Source organism: Globicephala melas, chromosome 17 (genome assembly GCF_963455315.2).
Source record: "Globicephala melas chromosome 17, mGloMel1.2, whole genome shotgun sequence".
In the NCBI taxonomy this organism is placed as follows: Eukaryota; Metazoa; Chordata; class Mammalia; order Artiodactyla; family Delphinidae; genus Globicephala; species Globicephala melas.
The window spans coordinates 582,331-599,698 of NC_083330.1; the positions used below are offsets into that span (position 1 = coordinate 582,331).

A 17,368-nucleotide genomic window follows, 5' to 3' on the forward strand; every position below is an offset into this window, starting at 1 on the left:
TCAGCAAACACAGGGGTTTGGAAAAGGTGCTGGTGGGTTTAGGCGACACTGAGGTGGAAGAAAATACTCTCCTCTCGTTGTCCCTCCCCACCGCGGATAGCAATGATACCAAATTCGGGTCATTTTCACCACCTTTGGTTTTAAAATACCTTTCCTCCGCCGTTAAGAAAAGAAGAAGCTGACAAACCACTTTTACACACATCACGAATTCCGACCAGCCCGTTCAAGCACCGCCCGAGGCGCCCACGCCGGACCCGCAAGGGCTGCCGGGCTACGGGCTGTCGGAAGCCCGGAGCCGTACCCACCCAGCAGCGCAGGGCCGGAGCTCAGCACGCACTCCTGCCCCAGGCCCCGCAGCAGCTGACAACTGGCCATCGCCGCTCCGCAGCGGTCGGCCGCGGACAAGGACTCCTGTAACTGAAGCAGAGTACCCCTCACGCCAGACCCGGCGTCCGCCATGACGCCCAGCAACACCCACGCGTGCGCACACGACACCCGGGCCTTAAGTGCCTAGTGGAACGGGGCGGGGGCGGAACTTCCGGTGCGTGAGCACAGCTGTCCGGGCCCGGAAGTGCCCCTGAGGCAGGGGGCGGGGTCCTGCGAGGGGCGGGGCCTTAGCGGGCTGAAGGGAGCGGGGTCCTCGGCGAGTGAGCACATCCGGCCCGGGCGCAGAAGTGCCCCGGGGGCGAGCGCGGGCGCGAGCGCTGGAACCTTGTCGAAGACCATCGCGGAGGGAGCCCTCCCTGCAGGATCAACGGCTTAGACGTGCATTAAGATAGAGGCAGGCTTATGAATGTGTGGCCCACAGTACACTGAGCACAATACGTCAAAACTCGGGGAGAATCAGGAATCCAACCGCTCGACCTCCGGAAATAGATGCGGAGGACAGGTGGCGAATTGGAGTTGACTGAGTGCCCGAGGCAGAAAGAAACAGGCTACGGCTCGGGTCGGGAGCCACAGCTAGCACTTGATAAGGAGGGCCGGGGGCGGGGGGGGTGTCGTTTGGATTCCCAAGGAACACAGGAGCGGCTCCTCCTTAGGCACGCCCTGTAGAGCTGTAGAGGCCAGCCCCCGAACGCTGTCCGGCGGCCTCCGCAGATTTCCCGCGAAATCGCATTCCGGCTTTGGACAAGACCACCGGAGCGGGGGAGCCCCGAGCGAGTTGTGCGTCGGTGTCCCGCGAGGCGCGGGGCGGCCGTCAGGTCCCCCCTGCCGCTGCACAGTGGTGCCTCCCGGAAGCGGGGCTGCGCGAGGGCGCTGCTGCGATTGGTGGGCCGCCGCTGGGGGCGGAAACAACGGTGCCGCCGGCGGGAAACCTGGCCCCTGCTGAAGCGGAGCGGGAGCGCGACCCTTAGGTGGGGCTGGGTCCGGCCGGCTCGGGAGGCGGGGGTCTGCCGGGGTCGGCGGTGCTGGGGGGAGGGCCGAGGGGCGGGGGGCCGGAGCGAGGGGAGACGGGCGGGGGTCTTCAGGGAGCGCCCCCGCGAGCCCGCGTCTCTGTCGCGCAGCCCGCCATGTCGTCCCCGGCGTCCACTCCGAGCCGCCGCGGCTCCCGGCGGGCCGCCCCCGCTCAGCCACGTGAGTGTCCGCGTACGGCCGTGCCCCGCGGGGTCCTCGGGGAGGCAGGGCGGGCGGTGCCGTGTCAGCCCCGTTCGGCCCCAGTGCCGCCCGCGCCGACGCCGCCGTGCCCGTTCCCCCACAGGTCAGGACCCGCTGTCGTCGGGAGAGCCTCGGCCGCTGCCCGCGTCGCCCGGCGCAGAGCCCCGCAGCCCACCCCGCGCGCCGCCCGCAGGTGCGCTGCCCGCTCGGGCATGGGGGGCCCGCAGGGCCGGGGGGGTGGGGGGGGCCGGGCGGGGGGAGCGGACGTCCCGCAGGGGTCCTCGCCGTGCTCACCCCCGTGGACGCGGTCCCCAGCCGCCCCCTTGGACTTGGACGTGAGCTCGCCGCTGACCTACGGCACCCCCAGCTCACGGGTGGAGGGCACCCCGAGAAGCGGCGTGCGCGGCACGCCTGTGCGGCAGAGGCCCGACCTGGGCTCGGCGCGGAAAGGGCTGCAGGTGGACCTGCACTCGGACGGGGTGAGTGCGGGGCCGCTCGGGGCGCGGTGGGCCGCGCGAGGTGGGTCGTCCCCCGCAAACCTGCTCCCGTCGCCTTTCCTGTGCAGCCGGCCGCAGAGGATATAGTGGCGAGCGAGCAGTCTTTGGGCCAAAAACTCGTGATTTGGGGAACAGATGTAAATGTGGCAACGTGCAAAGAAAACTTTCAGGTGAGGTTCCATTCCTCGGGGCGCCAGAGATGAGGGGGAAAGTACTTGTCACCTCCATCCACGTGACCCCGGTATTTAGGAGCAGATCTTCACGTGGCTCAGAATTGGTGGTGTCTTTTTCAGTTTTTAGGAAAAAGAGAAACACCTACGTTTGTCTCCAAATTCTGACACCGTTCCTAGTTCCTAGTTTCCTTTTTTTGAAGTATAGTTGACTTATAATAATGCGGTAGTTTCGTGTGTACAGCAAAGTGATTCGGTTATACTTTTCTTTCTGATTATGTCCCATTATAGGTTATTATAAGATTTTGAATGTAATTCTTCGGGCTGTACAGTAAATTCCTGTTGCTTTTCTACTTTACAGCTGGTAGTTTGTGTCTGTTAATCCCATACTTCTAATTGATCCCTCCCCCTCCCCCCCCTCCCCCTGCTCTTTGGTAACCATAAGTTTGTTTCCTGTGTCTGTGAGTCTGTATTGTATATGGATTCATTTGTGTTACTTTTTAGATTCCACGTGAAAATGATATATAGTATTTGCCTTCATCTGACCTATGTCACTAAGTATAGTATTGTCTAGGTGCACCCATGTTACTGCAGATGGCAAATTTCATTCTCTTTTATGGCTGAGTAATATTCCATTATGTGTATACATATACAAATCTGTATATATCACACGTTCTTAAGCTAATTGTCTATAAATGGGCACTTGGGCTGTTTCCAGGTCTTAGCTAACTTGAAAAGATGAGTGGCCCCCAGCATTCATAACTTTTATTTTGAGTAGTTGCTGGTTCCTAACTGCATTAAGCTTACTGTTTCTCTCCCCACGCTAAGAGATTTCTTCAGCGTTTCATCGATCCTCTGGCTAGAGAAGAAGAAAGCATTGGCATAGACGTGACTGAGCCTCTGTACATGCAGCGACTTGGGGAGGTAATGAAATACACTAACCTGAATATTCAAACTAGGGGTTGAAATGGTTAGCAGGATATAATTTGTTTGTTCTGCCCTGTAGATTAACGTTATTGGAGAGCCGTTTTTAAACGTAAACTGTGAACATATAAGATCATTCGACACAAATCTATACAGACAGCTCATCTGCTACCCACAGGTAACAATTTGCCGTTGAACTTGGGGGTCTGCAGTAAACATCTAGAAGATCTGCAGGGTTTCTGGACAGTAGGGTTTCCTTAGTAACAGAGAATATGCCTCCAAAGCACCTTTTGGGAGGCGGGGGTTGCCGCATGGCATGTGGGATCTTAGTTCCCCAACCAAGGATCGAACCCATGCCCTCTGCAGTGGAAGCGAGGAGCCCTGACCACTGGACCGCCAGGGAAGTCCCCCCAAACCTCTTAAAACCATGTTCTGTCTTCTTTAAGATGAACACTTTTCCACACGTTAACATTAGAAATCGGGGTGTGTGTTACTGTTGACGGCATGTCATCGTTTGGTTGGCAGCGTTTTTTAGTACATAAAACAGTGGTGACTCACAATTGACAGCTTGTTGGGTTTGATGACTTAAAACATTAAAAACACACACACCTGCCTTCTCTAACAAGTTGGGTTAACCATACTGCAGTCTTCTCTGGGCTTAAGCTCAGGCTTTATCAACAAAGCATCAGCTACGTTGATTCTAGCTTTAGGCTTTGGAGGCAGGCAGACTTGGTTTTAAATCTTGATTTTGCTGCTTAATAGTTGTGTAACCTTGGTCCAGTTCCTCAGCTTCCCAGAGGCTGTTTCCTTATCTGCAAAATGGGGAACAGGTGTTAACAAGTTGGAATAATTATGATTTAACCCATTTTGATATCATTCTGTTATGGAAGAAAAGTAAGACCTGAAAGTATGAGCTTCTGTTGCCAATTAAAAGCCTACAGTCATACCAGCACATCCTGAAGGCACGATTATATGTCTTATCTCATTTTTTTAAATTAATTTATTTATTGTTGGCTGCATTGGGTCTTCATTGCTACGTGCGGGCTTTCTCTAGTTGAGGAGAGCGGGAGCTACTCTTGGTTGCGGTACGCAGGCTTCTCACTGCGGTGGCTCCTCTTGCTGTGGAGCACGGGCTCTAGGGGCGCGGGCTTCAGTAGTTGTGGCTCGTGGGCTCTAGAGCGCAGGCTCAGTAGTTGTGGTGCACGGGCTTAGTTGCTCCGCGGCACATGGGGTCTTCCTGGACCAGGGCTCGAACCCGTGTGCCCTGCATTGGCAGGGGCATTCTTAAGCACTGCGCCACCAGGGAAGTCCATGTCTCATCTCATTTAACTCTAGTGAGAAGATGCAGAGGTGAGAGATTTCAGTGTGCCCAAGGGTTTACAAATAGCATGTGTGATTTTATAGGGTAATGCTTTTGGATTATGCCATATTCTTTTTGTTTTTATGCCTTGCTAACATGAATTGCTTTATTAGATTTAACCCTAAGATAAAAATACAAACACAGCTTGGCACCGTTATACTTGTTTTTAAAGGAAGTTATCCCAACTTTCGACATGGCTGTCAATGAGATCTTCTTTGACCGCTATCCTGACTCAATCTTAGAACATCAGATTCAAGTAAGACCGTTCAACGCATTGAAGACTAAGAATATGAGGAACCTGAATCCAGAAGGTAATATTTTTTTCCAATTTAATGAGATATAGTTGACATATAGAAGATAACGTTTGTAATAGCAAGAGAGCACATTCCGTGAAAGTCACTTCATCAAGGAACTTTAAAGAAGTTGGTGACAGCAACGGTGGCGGACTGTGGGTTGACAGGAGCCAGTTGCAGGCTCAGTTACCCCATATGCTTCTGAACCCACCATACCTTTTTAACTAAACTGAAATTATATAAAAGATGCTGTAACTCTTGATACTTTTCTATCTTAAGATGAACTGATCCAGTTATGATAGTTTTACAGTTATTTTACTAAGAAGGCAGTCCCTCAGAATCAAAGTAGAAGACAAGTATAAAATGTGATCCGTGCCCTGAAGCATAAGGAGGAAATCTAGTCTGGAAAGGAAGAGAAGAGGCAGAAGAACAGAGCAGGAGTGTCTCAGCCCAGGGAGAGACGGAGCATGCTGGGCCCCAGTGGGAGGACTTTGTGGTGAAAGATTTGGAAAGCAGACTTGAAACATCCTATTATGTTATTTATTGGGGGAAATGCTATGTCAGGGGCCCTGGTTACTACTGGGACAGGTAAGTCTCTGAACCCTCCACGTATAGTGGGCGTGACTATGGAGAAGATTATCACGAGTGCGTGGGCTGTGACAGCCACTTCACAGGTCCGGTCGTCCCCAGGCAGCCTCGGGTCGGCCTAGCTCGGCAAGGGTCAGTAGACTTAAGGGGTTGAGAGGGAGCACACTGGTCACAGGAGGGACATCCCAGGCCAGAGCTGAGGGTACCCAGCGAGATGTTCGTGCTCTGGCCGTAGCGTCTCCCTGTGACCCCCGCCATCCCAGCACCTCCATTCCTCCAGTGAGGTTCTCCCAGGCTGGACAGCAGAGCCAGACCCGCCCCAGCTGGCCTCCAGCTTGGGGAGGCCCACGCCCAGCCGGGACGAGCTGCCCTCTCCCTGCCTTGCAGACATCGACCAGCTCATCGCCATCAGCGGCATGGTGATCAGGACGTCCCAGCTGATTCCAGAGATGCAGGAGGCCTTCTTCCAGTGCCAGGTGTGCGCCCAAACGGCCCGGGTGGAGATAGACCGCGGTCGCATCGCCGAGCCCTGCGTGTGCGAGCGCTGCCACACCAGCCACAGCATGGCGCTCATCCACAACCGCTCCGTCTTCTCCGACAAGCAAATGGTGCGTGGCCCCTGCCCCCCTCCACGTGCCCCATCCTCATTCTGCCCCAGCCAGGTCCTCAAAAGCCAGGTGTAACTTGTCCACTCATGCAGCCCTGAAACCATGCTTCCTGGTGGGTTGAGCAGCTTCATTCCTCCTCGGAGAGCAGGTGTGTTAGAGGGCGAAGCTGGGCACTCGGTGTGCCTGAGGCCCCAGCCTTGGGCCAGCAGCACTGCTGTACCGCCCATGGGCACCCGTGCGCTGTGTTCCACGCTTGTCATAGGGGAGGAGTGCATTCTCCAACTGAATATCTTAAGTCCAGTGTCATTCGTGATTTATTAAGTCAAATTTAACACGAGATGCTTCTACGGGAAATACTTAAGATTGTAGAATGTAAGAGTGTATACATTAAGAACAGTAAACGCCGTTTGATTAAATTCTGACACTTGGCAGTTCTACCACGGGTAAAGAATGGGCTGAGAAGTTTTGCCAAAGTTTTTCTCACAAACTATTGCCTAGAGAGTTCGACCTTGTAGCTCTTTATTCATGAAAAATTTTAAGATGCAGATTAAAATGCCAGAGAAAGGCAGAAAACCATTTATTTACTGCGATTGTAATGGTATAAAGTATGCATAAGGAGTGAAGAATTTTTTGATTTTAGTGTTTAAGCAATCTTAACTTTAAGTGGAGAGAATGAGTTCAAAGTATAGGACAAGAGATAGTTTCCCTTATTGGGAGTCACTAGGAGAACACTAACACGTGTGAAAAGCGTCCACTTCCTTGCTGATGGAAGGGTCATCGAGGTGAGAAGCTTTCTCCGCACGTGGGCACCAGTTCCTGGGCCTGGGTGCTCCGAGGCTCTGCCGGCAGACTCGCTGCCGTCCTCCGGCTCCTCCAGGCCGCCTCGGGGCCCTTGCACTTGCTGTCCTGTCGCTGAGAGCACGTGGCCCCTCCCTGACAGCCTCCCCTCTGCCCGGTGGTCACCTGGTTTGAGAACGGCCTTCCCTGCCCTTGACGGTGGGAAGCGCAGCCTCCACCCCCGCCCCTTGCTCCCTCCTGTCTTCTGCCACCACGCCTGGCACTGCCAGGACTGTGTGTGTCCCTCCGCTCTGGGGCAGAGTCCCCAGCACCCGGGACGGAGTGCTGTGGGTGAGTCGATGTCACCAGGAGGACAGGCAAGAGTTTGGGAGGCACGGTGACCTGAACGGGGGGTGCTTCTCCACCCAGAAGCGCACTGGGGGCAGCGTCCAGAAGGAACTAGAAACGCAAGCCGACGCGGATGCAGACGTGCCCGCCACAGCCTTAATACGGGGAAAAACAGCCCTGGCATCCCCGCCCCCACACGGGGCAGCCTCTAAACGAACAACCGCCTCAGAATGCACGCCCTGGGTTTCCAGAGGTGGAAACAGCGAGGTCCCAGGGGCAGCAGAGGTGCTGCTGTCGGAGTGGCTGGGTGGGCAGAGCTCTGGGCCTATCCTGAGGCATCTGCCCCCCACCCTCTCAGATCAAGCTCCAGGAGTCCCCTGAAGACATGCCCGCGGGGCAGACGCCGCACACGGTCGTCCTCGCCGCTCACAATGACCTCGTGGACAAGGTCCAGCCTGGGGACAGAGTGCACGTCACAGGTGAGGGGCTCCAGAGTCAGCCCTGTGACCTGGTCGGGGATGCCTGGCCTGGGGCTGCTGTTCCCAGCGCCTGCCTTTGACCTCCAACATGGCCCCTGCCCAGACAGTAGGCTGTCTCCCTGTTATTGTCTGAAATAACTTGTGAGCGACCTTCAGTATTTGAGCTCTTCAGGTTTCCTTTCTTTCTAGGTTTTTGGTACGGGATTTAGGTACTTTCTTTCAGGTAGTTATTGGTAATTCCTTACATTCGGTTTAAGAGAAATGAAACTTCTGTTTCAAACTGCGATGCATCGAACACAGAGGTGAGCGGGTGGCGTGTGGAGGCAGTGGTCCCGGGTCAACCTCACTGGCTCTGCTCGGAGCCCCCCGGAGCCCTGCCTCCCCCGTGCTCCAGGCCGAGGTCGGGCAGGTGAGAGTGTGTCCTTTGTGCCCTCAGGCATCTACCGAGCGGTCCCCATTCGCGTCAATCCCAGAGTGAGCAACGTGAAGTCTGTCTACAAAACCCACATCGACGTCATTCACTATCGGAAAACCGACTCGAAGCGTCTGCACGGCCTCGACGAAGAAGCAGAGCAGAAACTTTTTTCAGAGAAGCGTGTGGAATTGCTTAAGGAGCTTTCCAGAAAACCAGACATTTATGAGAGACTCGCTTCCGCCTTGGCTCCGAGCATTTATGAGCATGAAGATATAAAGAAGGTAACAGACTGACGGGCTTCTCACTTGTGGCTGGGCTTGAGAGCTCTCGGGTCAGACAGTGTGGACACCCCGGAAAGGATGAGCCTCGGCCCGTTGGGCCGAGCAGGGCCCGCTGCCTGCCTTGGCTGTTGGTGCTGAGAATGGTCGGCATCCTCGTGTCGTTTCCAGGCACAGAAGCCGCCATGGGGTGGGTGGGGTCCGGGCCCCTATGGCATCCGTGCCCCAGAGCTGACTCGCAGCCGCTCCCGTCCTCTGATCTCTTCATTGTCGCCCTTTGTCCATCTGAGCACTGAGATGTGTCTGCCTGTCCGCCCGTCCAGGGAATCCTGCTTCAGCTCTTTGGCGGGACAAGAAAGGATTTCACTCACACAGGAAGGGGCAAGTTCCGCGCCGAGGTCAACATCCTGCTTTGCGGGGACCCAGGGACCAGCAAGTCCCAGCTGCTGCAGTACGTGTACAACCTGGTCCCCCGGGGCCAGTACACGTCCGGGAAGGGCTCAAGCGCCGTGGGCCTCACCGCCTACGTCATGAAGGACCCTGAGACACGGCAGCTCGTGCTGCAGACCGGCGCCCTGGTGCTGAGTGACAACGGCATCTGCTGCATCGATGAGTTCGACAAGATGAACGAGAGCACACGCTCTGTCCTGCACGAGGTCATGGAGCAGCAGACGCTCTCCATCGCCAAGGTCAGTCGCCCATTCTGTCCCGGCGTGGACACAGTTGGGGTGTCGGGGGGCTTGAACCTCAGCATCTGTGGAACCTGCAGCTTGGGAAACTGGCCAACACTTCTCCTGTTAGGTCCCAGCTCCGTCTCAGTATTTTCCACAGGATCCTCTTTCCTCCTTTGTGCTGTCCTAACTCTCTCATGTGTGGTACTCGTAGAACTTGAGTTTGTCCTAATGCAAGGGGTTTGGTTACTGAAAAAGACACAGTCGCAGCAAACGTTCATCTACAGCTCGGTCCTTGGCTTGACTCAGCGCTCAGGGCTGTCCCCAGGGGGACGCCTGTGCAGAAGTCACCTGTGCCGGGTGACGTGGCTCATGGTGACGGCGGATCCCTGGCAGAGGGCACACGGGCGGAGGTGGCTCACAGTTCCTGCTGGCCTCGGGGCGAGGTTTCTAACCACACTGTCCCTCCACCAGGCTGGGATTATTTGTCAGCTTAACGCCCGCACCTCCATCCTGGCAGCCGCAAACCCTATCGAGTCTCAGTGGAATCCGAAAAAAACCACCATTGAGAACATCCAGCTGCCCCACACACTGTTGTCAAGGTACGAAAACACGTTTTCATAGAATAGATGGTCTCACTTTGCTCATCTGTGGAACGTTCAGGGTGAGCTTGAGAAGGAAATACAAGGCAGAGCCCAGCTGATGTCGTAAACTCTTCAGGCCAACGCAGAGCCTGCACATCTGCTTGGTCACGGGTTTTCCAGGCAAGGACGGTGTGTTTTTCTGCTCACCTTGATGCGTACTTGTTTTTTGGAGCAATTAGGGCCTTTCACCTTCATCCTTTCAGAAACCCACCTCTCGCTGCTCTCGGTCTTAAAGCTGCTGTAGAGAATCAACAAAGTGCAGAGAGCGGTTTTACACAGTAGATAAGGGTCTGAAAATTAAACTTGTGGAAGGGGAGTCACGTAGTCCATACTTTTTCCTCAAAGATAGGTGTGTTTAGACTTTGATTACTTGACTGTTCTAACAGATAGTTCCTTCTCCCCAAAAGAGTTGAATGTATTTTCATTCGTATCTTCCGGTCTTCAGAATTACAGCAGCGTTTCCCTTGGGAGCATCTTGCTTCTGGCTCAGCTTTCAGTGCCCGGTATTCCCGGGCAGAAGGGGCCTGCGGGGCCGGGGTAGGGGAACCGGAGGCCCGGGCTCCTCAGGCCGCCTGGGCAGGACACGCCTGCCTCCCTTGCGGACCCCGGGGTCCACGCACAGGTACGTGGGTGTCCCAGTTGGGAAAACTGTTCACGATGTTTTCTCAGGTTTGACTTGATCTTCCTCATGCTGGACCCTCAGGACGAAGCGTATGACCGGCGTCTGGCTCACCACCTGGTGTCCCTGTACTTCCGGAGCGAGGAGCAGGCACAGGAGGAGGTCATGGACATGGCGGTGCTCAGGGACTACATCGCCTACGCGCGCAGTGCCGTCCTGCCGCGGCTGAGCCAGGACGCCAGCCAGGCCCTCATCGAGGTACCTGCGGCCCAGAGCGCAGCGGGGGGCTGCTCAGCCTCTAAAACAGCCTCTGAAACTTCTATGACTGTCTTCCCTCCTGCGTTGCAAAATCGACTTTTCCAGATGTAGAAAGGGGAAGGGATTCATTTCCACACATTGTGCACACTCTGTTTATATTTAAATGCTTGTAAGCACAGTGTATTTAAGACCAGGGTGCCTGAGTTGAAATATAGGTGATGCTACTTAGTGACCTTGTAATTCTGGTCTCTGGGCTGCATTTGCTCCTTTCTAAAAAATTAAGTATTTTAAGTACACTTTTTAGTACCTTTTAAGTGGGCAGCAGTGCATGATGACATATACCCAGTAGACATTGTGACACTAAGAAGGTTCCTGGTGCTTTGATGGGCTTTACATCCTGACAGAGCCCTGAAGATGCTCAAGTGAAAGTTACAAGTGATAACGCGGTTTTCCGTCTCTGTCATCTTGAAGGAGTTACGTCATCTACGTATGGGTTTAGACAATTTACCTCCTGCGTGTTGCCCCGCTAATCCTTGGCCTGCTCCTCGCAGGGGTGTAAACAAACAGACCAGAGTCCTCAGCTGCCCTTCCCAACGCCGTGTCCTCTGGGTGCCGGGCTTCGCACACCCTTGCTGCCCGGTCCCGTCCTGAAGCTGCACCTGCGCCTCCCCCAGACGAGGCTCGAGGCCCAAGGCTGCACCCGCTCTCGCTCCCTCAGGACCTACCTGCCCAGGGGGTTATTTAACGGGAGCCCGACTGGCCAGAGTCCAGGCGCGACCCTCAGGTCATCGTGTGAGGAGTTGGCGTGTCCCCTGTCTCGCCAGGCTTACGTGGACATGAGGAAGGTGGGCAGCAGCCGAGGGATGGTGTCTGCGTACCCCCGACAGCTGGAGTCGCTGACCCGCTTGGCCGAAGCCCACGCCAAGGTGCGGTTTTCCAGCAAGGTGGAGGCGATCGATGTCGAGGAGGCCAAGCGCCTGCACCGGGAGGCCCTGAAGCAGTCGGCGACCGACCCGCGGACGGGCATCGTGGACATCTCCATCCTCACCACAGGTGGGGCTGCGCGGGCCCTCTGAGCACGTGACGGGGGTGCCGAGGAGGTAGATGTTGGCGCACGTGACCTGGTCCTGTCCTGCCCACCCTCCGGGCACCACGCCCCTGGAGGAGTGGTTCTTCCCCAGCGAGCACGGCTCGCTTCTGTGCTCATTGCCTGGACTGTCTCAGTGGAAAGGAGCAGCTATAAATAAGCTCTTCAGAAACTGGGAACAGAATTCAGAACTTGCTCCGACTGTCCCCTAACCTTATTTGCTGACATGACTAAACAGTTTTTTTTTTTTTAAGAGTATAGTTGATTTATGACTAAAGAAATATTAATGGAAGTTTGAAACACTTTTGCTTCCTTAGAGCAAAAACGTCTTCACTAATTTCTTTTAAATCAGGAATGAGTGCCACCTCTCGTAAACGGAAAGAAGAGTTAGCTGAAGCTTTGAAAAAGCTTATTTTATCCAAGGGCAGAACGCCAGCCCTGAAATACCAGCAACTTTTTGAAGATATTCGGGGACAGTCTGATATAGTAAGTGTTTATGTGTATATTTTGTTTAATAGAGTTTTCTTTTCCCTTGATGCTGCTTTAAAGTTTTTTTCTAATTTTTTTCCTTCGTTTATAGTTTAAGTAATAAATTGTTTAGGTAGTTACAGATAAAGAAGAGAAGTGAGATCACCACCCACCATCAGGGAATGATTGCGATGAGAATTTTGTCGGGCTTTCAGTTTTCTGTGTGGATGTGGATGCATGGTTTTGAGCCGTGTCAGTTAGTACTCTTAGCTTCATCTGTGACGCAGAATCCACTTCACGACTTACGCACTTTATTTACCTCATGCCTCCCCCGTGAGTTACTTAACCATTTGGTGGGCACTTAGAGCATTTGCAGTCTCTTGCTGTTACAAGGAAAGCTGAGTTCATGGCAAGAGCTCTGCTGGTCGGGTCCAGCCTTGCCTGCTGCCCTAACGCCCTCCCTTCCTGGCCCTTGGCAGGAAACGTTTGCCACTCCCAAGACGGAGCGTTAAGACGTGTGTACAGCCACCAGGAAGGAAGGAGACTCCGGTGGTTCTTTAACTTGGAAACCATTGTGTCTCTAAGTGGGGAGGGCAGCTCCACGTGTCCAATTCTTTTTCTCTTCTCTTCCCCAAAGGCAATCACCAAGGATATGTTTGAAGAAGCGCTGCGTGCCTTGGCGGATGATGACTTCTTGACGGTAACTGGGAAGACGGTGCGCCTGCTCTGAAGCCCCACGAGCAGCGCCGGTCACCGCCCCGCCGCCGGCGGGAGAAAGAGCCTCAAAGCCATTACTTGGCTGCATAAAAATTTTCTAACCGGGGTTCCGTTTTCTAGGGAAGCGTGTATGTTCATCTTTTTAACATTTTAAGTGAAGAGCACTGTGCCAGCTTATGAGCATGATATAGTACGACTGTTTTCTTCAAGTGCCGTTTGTTTAGCACCAGGTTTGAGCTGTGTGTAGGCACAGACAGCAGGGTGCCATCTTCTCTGGAGACAGCGGTCTGGGTCATGGTTTTGTGCTGGACTTTGTCGTGGCCATTGGAGATGCTCGGGTGTTCACATCCCTCCTGTGGGGAGGTGCACGCCAGCGCTGTCCCCACTGAGTCCTCAAGGCTTGTTCTCTTGGCTACATGAGGCTGGAAATGATGGGGTTCCGTGTCACTGCTTTCTACTGCTTCACCCTAATATGTAAAACTTTTTCCTCAATAAATGATAGAATAAGTAATACTTGGTTATCAGGCATTATTTTTCATTAAGAAAAAAGCTTTAATAAACACTGCTTTCATGGAAATTCATGACAGTAAGTATTTTGTGTAAGTCATAGACTCACTAAGATATAATACATTTCATCTTATTCAAAAGTTATTTCAATTCTAGCATTCTCATAAAACCACCGTAGGCTGAAATCCCAGGTGGAGGTAACTATGGTAACAAGTAATCCCTGGAACATTCAAGTCTCCATGAGTTTGGCCTTTTTTAGAATCAACATTCATTAGCAAAGCATTCATGGAAAGTGATAGATCTGAGTGTTTGAACAGCCTTAAAATGCTAATGTGGGCGTGGGATTCAGAGGTCATCTGAGCAGCTCCGGCGGTCCCCATTCTGTCCTGGGGGTCACGGTGCCTCAGCAGCAGTCAGGCTGGGGCATCACCAGAGGGTGCGAGAGACGAGTCTGAAATGAAAACCGCTGAATCTTCTGAGTAGAACTCTGTCCGGTGTGTGTGTGGACGCTGCTCACGCTTCCAGAATTGGGCCGAGAAGGGAGACCGTTGGGGAGAGGAGTCTGAGGCCACGCGCTGAGCGGTTTCCAGCCTGAGTTGCTCAAGGTGGCTGGTTCTCAGGCCACTGACGAGCTGTGGACAGCACACACTACACCGGGGCCCACAGTGTGCAGGGCGTTGTGAGGCCAAGTTCCCTGAACCAACTGGGAAATGTCCCGGGGCCACGGCGAGAGCTGATCTTCCCCCCAAACTGCATTCTGAGTAAGGTCACAACAAGAGTGCCTTCTTGCACAATTACAAGCTAAGTGAGAGAGCACTGCTGCAGACTTCCCAGGTGGTCCAGTGGCTAAGACTTCCAGGTTCCCAATGCAGGGGGCCCGGGTTCGACCCCTGGTTGGGGAATTGGATCCCACATGCATGCCGCAACTGAAGATTCCCACACACGGCAAATGAAGATCCCGCGTGTCGCAACTAAGACCTGGCACGGTCAAAATAAATACTAAAAAAACCCAAAACAAACAGCATTGCTGCCATCAGGTTCTGGAGCTGCTTCCTTTACACAGTTCTGTAGATCATAGACGAGTGATACGGGAAATAAAGACAGGCTTTCACCAAAGTGAACCCTCCGCCTGCAGTCATGGCTAGAACATAGGAAGTTAAGTGACGAGTATGCTCAGTACCCGAACCTTCTGGGGCGCTCCTATCTGGTGACTAAGATGCTTTCCCCCTGAGGTAACACAGTAGTGATATTTTTTTAAACCTTGTTATTCAATACCAACATGGACCTCACGGCTGCAAATAAAGTTTGATTTTACGGGAATCTGAGTTGAATTAACATAATGAGGCTTCCGTTATGGTGGATCTAAACTTACTCAATTGGGCGCATTTCCGGTCACTTGTGGAATTGCGACGTGGTCTGGGGGGGCTCCGAGAGCCAGGAGGGGCTCATCCTGTCAGGGCAGAGCCGACAGATGCCTGTTGGGTGTCTGTAGGCAGCGGAGCAGGAGAGGAAGAGGGTGAGTCACGGGAGAGCTCTGCCCTTGGAGGCCGAGCCTCCGCACTTACCCTCAGGAGTATCGGGGCAGGAAAGACGGCACCTTCCCCGGCACCTTCCCGTTTGTAGAAGGTGGTTTGTTGGCACAGATGTGGGCTGCCCAGGCCAGATCCTGGCTCCTCTTCCTCCCAGTCTTCAGTGCTTACGACTGGCACATGGTCAGTGCCCGACCACGTTCCTGTGAACAAAATAAGTAGAATGTAGGTTTTTCTTATGAGGACAATACAATTCAGCTCAATTCCTACAAATATATGTTTTAAATGTTACAGTATAATGTAATTGCATTTGAATTTTTCCCTCCAATTTTGACCCTGAAAGATACCCAGACCTGCTAGTTGGAGCAGCCTTACCTGATTCACACACATACACAAGCCACTGTACTCCCAGTATCCATCATAAATATAACCAACTCCACCCGAGGAATCAAACACCAGCAAGAATGAAGAAACCCACAAGGTAATGACTCACTCTTAGCACAAGGTTAGGAAATATTTAGTTTAAGAAAGTGCTGTTACTTATTAAATTTGAGGTCATTTCTTAAAATGCCTCTGCAATTTAATTTTTTAAACTTTTTGAAATAAGTTTCAGGCTTACAAAAAAGGTTAGTAAAATTCCCATTTACCTTTCACTCAAATTCCTTTGTTACATTTCCTCGAACCTGCTTTTATCATTATCTATAAAGTTTTTTTAATTATTCGAGACTAACTTATAGACAGGATGCCCCTTTACTTATAAATACTTCCTAAAAACCATGTATATCCTAAAACAAGTAACCTTACTTTATATAATAACCACAAAATAATTTCATAACGATCGAAAAATTAAGGGATTTCCCTGGCTGTCCAGTGGTTAAGAATCATGCTTCCACTGCAGAGGGCACAGTTTCGATCCCTGGTTGGGGAACTAAGATCCCGCATGCCACGTGGTGGCACGGCCAAAAAACATGAAATAATTTTTTTTTTTAATTAATACTGTTACCCAATCTACAGACATTCATATTTCATCAATTGTCTCAATGATGCTCATAGCAAAACTAAAAAAATACATGTTTCTGCTTCAGGATCACAAGCCACATTTTTTAAAAATATTTATTTATTTGTTTGCACTGGGTCTTAGTTGTGGCAGGTGGGCTCCTCAGTTGAGGCTCGAGGGCTCCTTTGTTGCGGCATGCATGTGGGATCTAGTTCCCCGACCAGGGCTCGAACCCAGGCCCCCTGCACTGGGACCGTGGAGTCTTACCCACTGCACCACCAGGGAGGCCCCACAAGTTGCCCTCCTCAGCTGCCCGCTGCTGCCTGGGCCCCTTCAGGGCTTCCTACAACACCTGCCCCATGATCTGAGCTGCGACCCTTTCCTAAAGGGGCCCCTCCCTAACCACCTGCCCCAAAGAACAGAGCCAGCGGCCACCTGTGCCGCTCTTATTGTTACCCTGTTTGCTTTTCAGCACTTATCATGGTGGGAAATTGTCTCATATATGTATTTAAGAGTTTGCTGTTAGTCTGCTTCCATTAGCACAGAAGCTCCATGAAGGCAGGGACTTTTTCCAAGGCAACTACAAATTTTCCAGATAAAAAGAGAAATCTATAAAACCTCATGGGCCCCATGATCATTGCAGCATTATTCACAGTAGCCAAGACATGGAAACAACCTGTGTGTCCATTGATGGATGAATGGATAAAAAAGATGTGAAATTTTATATATATATATATATATTTATATATATGTATGTAACTATACACACAATGGAATATTATTCATCCATAAAAAGGAAGGAAATCCTGCCATTTGTGACAACATGGATGGACCTAGAGGGTATTATGCTAAGTGAGATAAGTCAGACAGAGAAAGACTAATGCTGTTATGATCTCACTTACATGTGGAATCTAAAAACAAAAAACCTCAGGGGTGTTTATCCTTTGGATTCTCCTCTCACTGCTCTCTGTTGTTGCAAATGGCAAGTTATAAACTTTAAAATCTGTTTCCCTTTCTTCCCAGGCTTTATCAGCCTCTGCAGAGACGGAGCGATGGACTCCGTGTTTTATTTAACAAACACGCCTCGCTCAGCCACGTGCCGTGTCCTCCCTTCCCAGCAGCCCCGCGGGGAAGTGCTGCTCCCATTCCACGGGCACATCTCTGCGGCCCCCAAACTGGGAGGGCTGGAGGAAGACACCGGTCCAGCTCTTTCCCCCGCGAAAGAGAATCCGCTGGTGCAGCCGCCTCCCCTTGGCGGTGTCTCCTCGCGCTGAGGGCTGAAATGCAGGGCCGATCTCTGCAAGGGTAGGAGGCTGTCTGCCGGGAAGGCGCAGCCTTCCGCAGCGTCTGTTCCAGAACCACCTGGGAGCAGTGGGACAGGTGGGCCCTGCTTTGCCCCGACAGAACAGCATAGCCTTTACATGGAAGCATCTGATTCGGCGACGTTTTCGGCTTGTGACGTTCAGCAGCCCCTGACTTCTCTCCTGCTGCTCAGATGCCTGGGCTTCTGGCACAGGCTCTTCGACCTTCAGTGGGAT

At 52.6% G+C, this 17,368-nt stretch overlaps 2 protein-coding genes and 1 long non-coding RNA gene across 5 annotated transcripts in view; 1 reads left to right on the forward strand and 2 right to left on the reverse strand.

Annotated features, from left to right (window-relative positions):
- PRKDC (protein kinase, DNA-activated, catalytic subunit) overlaps positions 1–459 on the reverse strand; it is a 159,294-nt gene extending 158,835 nt beyond the window's left edge. For all 3 annotated transcript variants that reach the window (XM_060287680.1, XM_060287682.1, XM_060287681.1), the window contains exon 1: positions 306–459. In XM_060287680.1, coding sequence (XP_060143663.1) covers positions 306–459 — 154 coding nt within the window. The remainder of the gene's footprint in view (positions 1–305) is intronic.
- A 656-nt stretch (positions 460–1,115) lies between these two features.
- MCM4 (minichromosome maintenance complex component 4) lies at positions 1,116–13,318 on the forward strand. Its single transcript, XM_030859793.3, has 17 exons — positions 1,116–1,355; positions 1,506–1,575; positions 1,700–1,789; positions 1,912–2,075; positions 2,162–2,263; positions 3,092–3,187; positions 3,270–3,365; positions 4,720–4,858; positions 5,816–6,036; positions 7,520–7,640; positions 8,077–8,336; positions 8,657–9,022; positions 9,479–9,606; positions 10,318–10,525; positions 11,350–11,578; positions 11,965–12,098; positions 12,718–13,318. Exons 2-17 carry the CDS (start codon positions 1,512–1,514, stop codon positions 12,808–12,810), a joined length of 2,511 nt encoding a protein of 836 aa, XP_030715653.1. The 5' UTR covers positions 1,116–1,355; positions 1,506–1,511; the 3' UTR covers positions 12,811–13,318.
- Positions 2,697–17,368, reverse strand: part of LOC115855043 (uncharacterized) — a 31,100-nt gene continuing 16,428 nt past the window's right edge. Inside the window, exons 2-3 of the long non-coding RNA XR_009559659.2 lie at positions 14,870–15,036; positions 2,697–3,999 (exon numbers count right to left, since the gene is read on the reverse strand). This is a non-coding gene — a long non-coding RNA (uncharacterized lncRNA). The remainder of the gene's footprint in view (positions 4,000–14,869; positions 15,037–17,368) is intronic.

Coding starts and splice junctions, on each gene's coding strand:
- MCM4 (XM_030859793.3), top strand. CDS start 1,512: ATGTCGTCCCCGGCGTCCACTCCGAGCCGCCGCGGCTCCCGGCGGGCC. Junction 2,076..2,161: donor TGGACCTGCACTCGGACGGG/GTGAGTGCGGGG, acceptor TTTCCTGTGCAG/CCGGCCGCAGAGGATATAGT. Junction 11,579..11,964: donor CATCTCCATCCTCACCACAG/GTGGGGCTGCGC, acceptor CTTTTAAATCAG/GAATGAGTGCCACCTCTCGT.